Genomic DNA, 6178 nt, shown 5'->3' with positions numbered 1-6178 from the left:
CTTTTACTGTGCTTGCTACGGGAACAAACACTTGGTGACTTCGAACAATCTGTCATGCAGTTCTGGTAGATTATGATCTGAGGAATCGAGCCAAGGTGAGACTCAAACTTTGCCAATTTCCTTTGCAATTTTCACTTCACAGCACTATATCCACCCGTCGTGTTCAACGTGTGTTGTGCCGTCGTATTCAATGTGTGTTGTTCGACTGAACTACATGCATGAAGCATAGTACCGGTTACTGCTCAGAAGGTGAGAAAAGGCACAACGTGTTTTTTTCTCCCCCGGATGAAGAAGTACTGTATTTTCCAGAGTACAAGCTGCACCCCGCCCCACCCCCCCTCCCCCCCCCACCCCCCTCACCCCCTTCTTTTGCCAAGAAATATAGACGTCCTCGCTATTTATCACCGTAAATAATTTTGATCATCGGGGTATAAGCCCCCCCCCCCCCTCCTTTTTGGGGGTGAATATTGAGTGTTGAAAGTGCGGCTTATACTCGGGAAAGTCCGGTAATCCCAAAAGAGCAGAACATCACAACGAGTGGAGTAACTGTTGCGACCATTCATTACAAGATTACAGGCTACGGAAACACAACTACTCGTAGACACAACCAGGCATGACGAACCGAAGAGGAAGACTGCTTTCCCCTACACAACACCATGTGCATACACAACCACCACGTACACACCACGTACACACCACGTACACACCACGTACACACCACGTACACACCACGTACACACCACGTACACACCACGTACACACCACGTACACACCACGTACACACCACGTACACACCGCGTACACACCACGTACACACCATGTACACATAATAATGTACTACAACACAACCAACCTTGCGACACTCGTCCTCGTTCTTGTCGACGGCCAGCATGTCCCTGAAGTAGCGGATATCATCCAGCTGCTTCAACTCTGGTATGCCCGTTGACAGCATCATGGCGAACAGATTGATGAACAGGTTCCCGTGGCGATGAAGAATGCAGTACAACGTCTCCATCAGCTTGCGGAAACTGAGATAAACGGGCACACAGTTATCTAATCAGATACAATCGCGTAGCATAGTCCTGCATCTTATCTGGCCGTGTGCCACTGATGATTGTAGTGGTCTAAGACCTACGTCACACACACACTCTCATCTCACTGCATCTCATCTGGTTGTGTGCCACCATGGGAGATAATTGTAGTGGTCTGAGACCTACTACGTCCCCCCTCTCCTACCCCCCCCCCCCCCACACACAAACACACTCATGCCCCCCCCCCAACATACACTTACATACGTACTCATGCCCCCTCCCCCCCCCCCCCCCCACACACACACACACAATCAGTTCTCCAATCCTATAATATAATAATTATATGTATCGTACTTCTGCATCTCATCTGGCCGTGTACCGCCGTGGGTGATGATGTGCACAAAGCTGGTGTCCAGAATGAACGGGCTGGTCTCTCGTTTGATGTTCAGCTTCTCCTTGAAGTTGCCCAGGAAGTGACCGAAATCAATGTGGAACAGCTACGGAACAACAGCAGTAGATAAAAACAACAGGGAAGAACGCACACAGTACGGTTAGCACTGGTGAAGTTTACTCTAGCGCACTGAAAAGACGGAGGCTAGAAGTGAACACACAATTGATATGACCGCTTGGCACTTTAACTTCGTTTGAAGTGAGTTACAGCAATGACAATTTCATTCAACCACACGGTAGATGTTCGTGGAGCTCCGAGTTCTCCAACTGAAGCTGGTGTATTTTCTTTTTGGTAGTTTTTACACACGTATCAGAGGCTATATCCTACTATACATCAGATGGTGTTTATAAGTCACTGTCTAGCCAACGGCAGTATAATCAGAACTGCAGTGGTTTACCTCTCCAGATTCCGTGATCATGATGTTGTCGTTATGGCGATCACCCACGCCCAGGACAAGCGTCGCTACGCAGTACGCAGCGCAGGAGAGTGTGAAGTTCTCCACTACGCGATCCATTTCAGATTTCTGATGGGAAACACAGTAAAAACAATGAACACATATGCACCCACCCGCACACACAAGCACACACACACATACACACACACATGCACATCGACAGACAGACACACACACACACACACACACACACACATACACACCTCAGACCTCAGACATGCCCATCGCGGAAGCGATGATAGCGAACAGCTATGTTAGACATAGCAACTTGTGCTGGGATTACACCATTCAACAACTTGCAAGGCTGATGAATTGACCGCCACTATTTTTAGCCTGGTATCCACCACACAGCTGTTCGAAGTGACTTTTTCTGGCCAGTGAATCCCTATTTTTCATTTTTCATTTTTTTTTCTACACGCACACACCACACCACATACTCCGGCATACACTGGCTGTTGGTAACCACCCAGGAGAATGAAAGAAAAGTCAGGAAGAGTCCGAGAAAGAGAAGAAAAACGTGTGCGACCATGATCGTCGGGAATTGAACCCGCAACCTCTCGATTGGAAATCGACTGCACATACCACTGCACCATATGGGACACACACACACACAAACACACACACACCTGCACGTGCCCGCCCGCCCGCCCGCCCGCCCGCCCGCCCGCCCGCGCGCCCACACGCGCCCACACACGCGCCCACACACGCGCCCACACACACACACACACACACACACACACACACACACACACACACACACACACACACACACACACACACACACACACACACACACACACACACACACACACACACACACACACACACACACACACACACACACACACACACACACACACACACACACACACACACACACACACACACACACACACACACACACACACACACACACACACACACACACACACACACACACACACACACACACACACACACACACACACACACACACACACACACACACACACACACACACACACACACACACACACACACACACACACACACACACACACACACACACACACACACACACACACACACACACACACACACACACACACACACACACACACACACACACACACACACACACACACACACACACACACACACACACACACACACACACACACACACACACACACACACACACACACACACACACACACACACACACACACACACACACACACACACACACACACACACACACACACATGTGCACTTCCTTAGGATTGAGGAGTTGAAGAGACGGCAACAAGAACGCAGAAAACGATTGCAAGCAATCTTCTCCAATCACAATGAGCAGACCTGGTAAACATGTTACTACTTGTATTTTGATACACTCCACAGACATCCTGCGCAAGTCTTCACCAACTTCCTTCCGCAATGAGAAGTACTGTAGTGTGTTTTTCAAGATACACTGTCGGCACATACGCCTGGTTTTAGTGTTGACATACATAGAAATACCTGTCTTGAATAGAAGCCTGATGTGAATAGAAGCCTAGCCCCGACATCGGCTTCAACAGGAATACGCCTGGCTTTTAATACATGACATTACGGTATCACAAATCGATGAGGTGTGACATGGACAAGGATGCCACGAGGTTAACTTCTCTCGCTCTTACGTTGTTTTCCTTCAACCATTTCCAAATGTTGGTCTTGTCGAAAGCAGCTGCAGTCTTGCCTGACGTTTTCTGGATGTTGGAAATGGTCGCTGAGTTGGGAACAAGCTCAATCATGCCGATGTTCAGACCCATCGAGAGACAGGCGTACGGATTCATTCTGCGACGTGTGCAAGATACGAGTCACAGAGAACAGTGCAGGCATGATCAATTCAAAGTGTCAGCACACAGTTGGGCTTGAATGAAAATTCTTGGGTGGACACATCCATTCCCATAGCCTTGCAAATCTAAACCACTTCCATTGGCAGGATCTCCAAATAGTGTGACGACCACAACCATCATTCATCATCTGATTCTATTGTTCATCACCTCTTACAGATAATTCCCATTTAGCTGTTTCTGACTACTAGTGATATTATCATACTCATCAATCTTCCCTATTGGTGTCTCGCAATGGTGAAATGAAAGAAAAAAAGAAAAGAAAAACGATGCCTGATATCCCATTTAATGCTCTTCCACCATTCGCACTCATCACCGCTCTTCTCTTCACTTGCTACTACAGTGGCTGTGCTGCTGCTCAATGATAATTATCTGATTGCATGAATCAAGTGGACACCGATCGCTGTGCAGCCCTCGACCTGTAAAAACAGGCCTGTGCACTGGTGGTGCAGGACGCTAGCGGGACTAAAGCGATCGGATTTCTTGGAGGAGTACTGTAGTCCATGCATTGTTTACCTGAGCTCATGTCCCTCTGCCTGCCACAATCTCTCCATGACACGCAGCAACTGCAAGGTGAGCATGTCCTGACGCAGATCTGCACGCAAACACACAACAGGTAAATCACCATAGACAGTGGTTGATAGTAACATAATGCTGCTTATAGACCACGTTCAACACCTCTGGAAAGCATGTGCGTGTACGAGTATGTATGTGTACGAGTATGTATGTGGATGTGGGTGGTGTGTAAGCGTGTACCCGTGTATGTGTGTGTGTGGGGGGGGGGGGGGGGCATGGATGCAGGAATACTAGTATGGGCTGGGAGGGTGTGAAAGCCAGTACAAGTACTCATTTTCAATCGGGGAACAACGTACAGCTCAGCCACAGTGCAACACAGCACAACGCTGCAACACAGCACAACGCTGCAACACAGCACAACGCTGCAACACAGCACAACGCTGCAACACAGCACAACGCTGCAACACAGCACACCGCTGCAACACAGCACAAAACTGCAGGACAGCACAAAACTGCAGGACAGCACAAAACTGCAGGACAGCACAAAACTGCAACACAGCACAAAACTGCAGGACAGCACAAAACTGCAACACAGCACAAAACTGCAACACAGCACAAAACTGCAACACAGCACAACACTGCAACACAGCACAAAAATGCAGGACAGCTTGCTCAGTTGAAAGGCCCCAGACCCTGCAAGGGTGTCAGTTTATGCATCAGACAAAACATGAGGATACAGTACAACCCACTTTTGAAATATAATGAACATCATTGAACTAGCCAGTACTTCTCTCGGGAACATAATTTAATAAGAAATAGTTCGCTCCCCACACCGGAGTTCACGTCCACTATTTTGCAATATAATTTAATGTTAGCAGAGGTTTATCTACTATAACTATAAATATACGTACTCTGGTCTGAACTTTCTTTGGAGGCAACCCAACCTAACTGTGCACGTTGGTATGTTTGAACTACAGTAAAGCCTGGGACTAATGACCACCCCTCGGGGCCAGAGAAAGCGGTCCTTAGTGGCAGGTGGTCTTTAGTTAGAGGTTTGCAACGCACAACCATAATGGAATGTGAGACCGTCCGTGCCTGGCAAAGTGGTCTGTAGTACAAGGCTGGTCGCTCGTCACGGTGGTCTTTAGTTACAAAATTTACTGTACATATGTAAGAAGTGTGTGTGTGTGTGTTTTGCTGTAGTGTCAGCATGAGCTTACCATCACCGATCTTGAAGATGATTCCGGTCTCCTTCAAACCGGAGTTATTGTGTTCCTGCAGGTTCTGGAACCTGAGCAGCAATGGCCGCTTCTTGCTGTCAAACACCTTCACATTCTCACACAAGAGAGGACCAAGTCTGACTGATGGATTGAGCGGTGACAAGAAGTTTCGACACAGCTCTTCTTTGCCATCAGCCTGTAGCAGTTCACATGCAGGCTCTTTCAACGACTTAGCCGCCTTTTTCTGAAATACACACAAAACAAACGTAACGTAAGCATAACTTGTAGTTTCTTGGTCCTTTGTTCTTTACTATAAAACAAACAAATCCAGACATTTCAGTTCACAGCGGAGACGAAAATTCCGCCCAACGTTGTTTGGCTGATCTGGTGTGTAAAAGGCGGGCACTCTGAGAAGGCAAACACCTGACCCAAAGGACCACTACAACAAAGACCAAGGGATGTTATTTCCATCCAAACAACCCTGGATAAGAAGACCACCTGTAAACGGCAACCATATTTTTGTAAGAAGTCTTGTGCGAGCGCCATAGACTGGTTTCACTCTGCGCTGCAAAGACAGTCTGACTGAAATTTATGCATTTATATATTCTTCTAGCATGAGACCGTCATCTCCAGAC

General features: G+C 47.7%; 1 protein-coding gene across 3 annotated transcripts in view; it reads right to left on the bottom strand.

Annotated features, from left to right (window-relative positions):
- Window positions 1-6178, bottom strand: part of LOC135829737 (phosphatidylinositol 4,5-bisphosphate 3-kinase catalytic subunit beta isoform-like) — a 39177-nt gene that overhangs the window by 2509 nt on the left and 30490 nt on the right. For all 3 annotated transcript variants that reach the window (XR_010555903.1, XR_010555904.1, XM_065342127.1), the window contains exons 20-25: window positions 5544-5787; window positions 4324-4402; window positions 3592-3748; window positions 1880-2005; window positions 1386-1528; window positions 854-1028 (exon numbers count right to left, since the gene is read on the bottom strand). Coding sequence is in view for 1 of the 3 variants with exons in the window: in XM_065342127.1 (XP_065198199.1) it covers window positions 854-1028; window positions 1386-1528; window positions 1880-2005; window positions 3592-3748; window positions 4324-4402; window positions 5544-5787 (924 nt within the window). In the remaining 2 variants the exon portion in view is untranslated. The remainder of the gene's footprint in view (window positions 1-853; window positions 1029-1385; window positions 1529-1879; window positions 2006-3591; window positions 3749-4323; window positions 4403-5543; window positions 5788-6178) is intronic.

The sequence above is a fragment of the Sycon ciliatum genome, chromosome 13 (genome assembly GCF_964019385.1).
Source record: "Sycon ciliatum chromosome 13, ocSycCili1.1, whole genome shotgun sequence".
Lineage (NCBI taxonomy): Eukaryota > Metazoa > Porifera > Calcarea > Leucosolenida > Sycettidae > Sycon > Sycon ciliatum.
The sequence above is the reverse complement of the archived record's forward strand: the minus strand, read 5'-3'. Positions and strand labels throughout refer to the sequence as shown.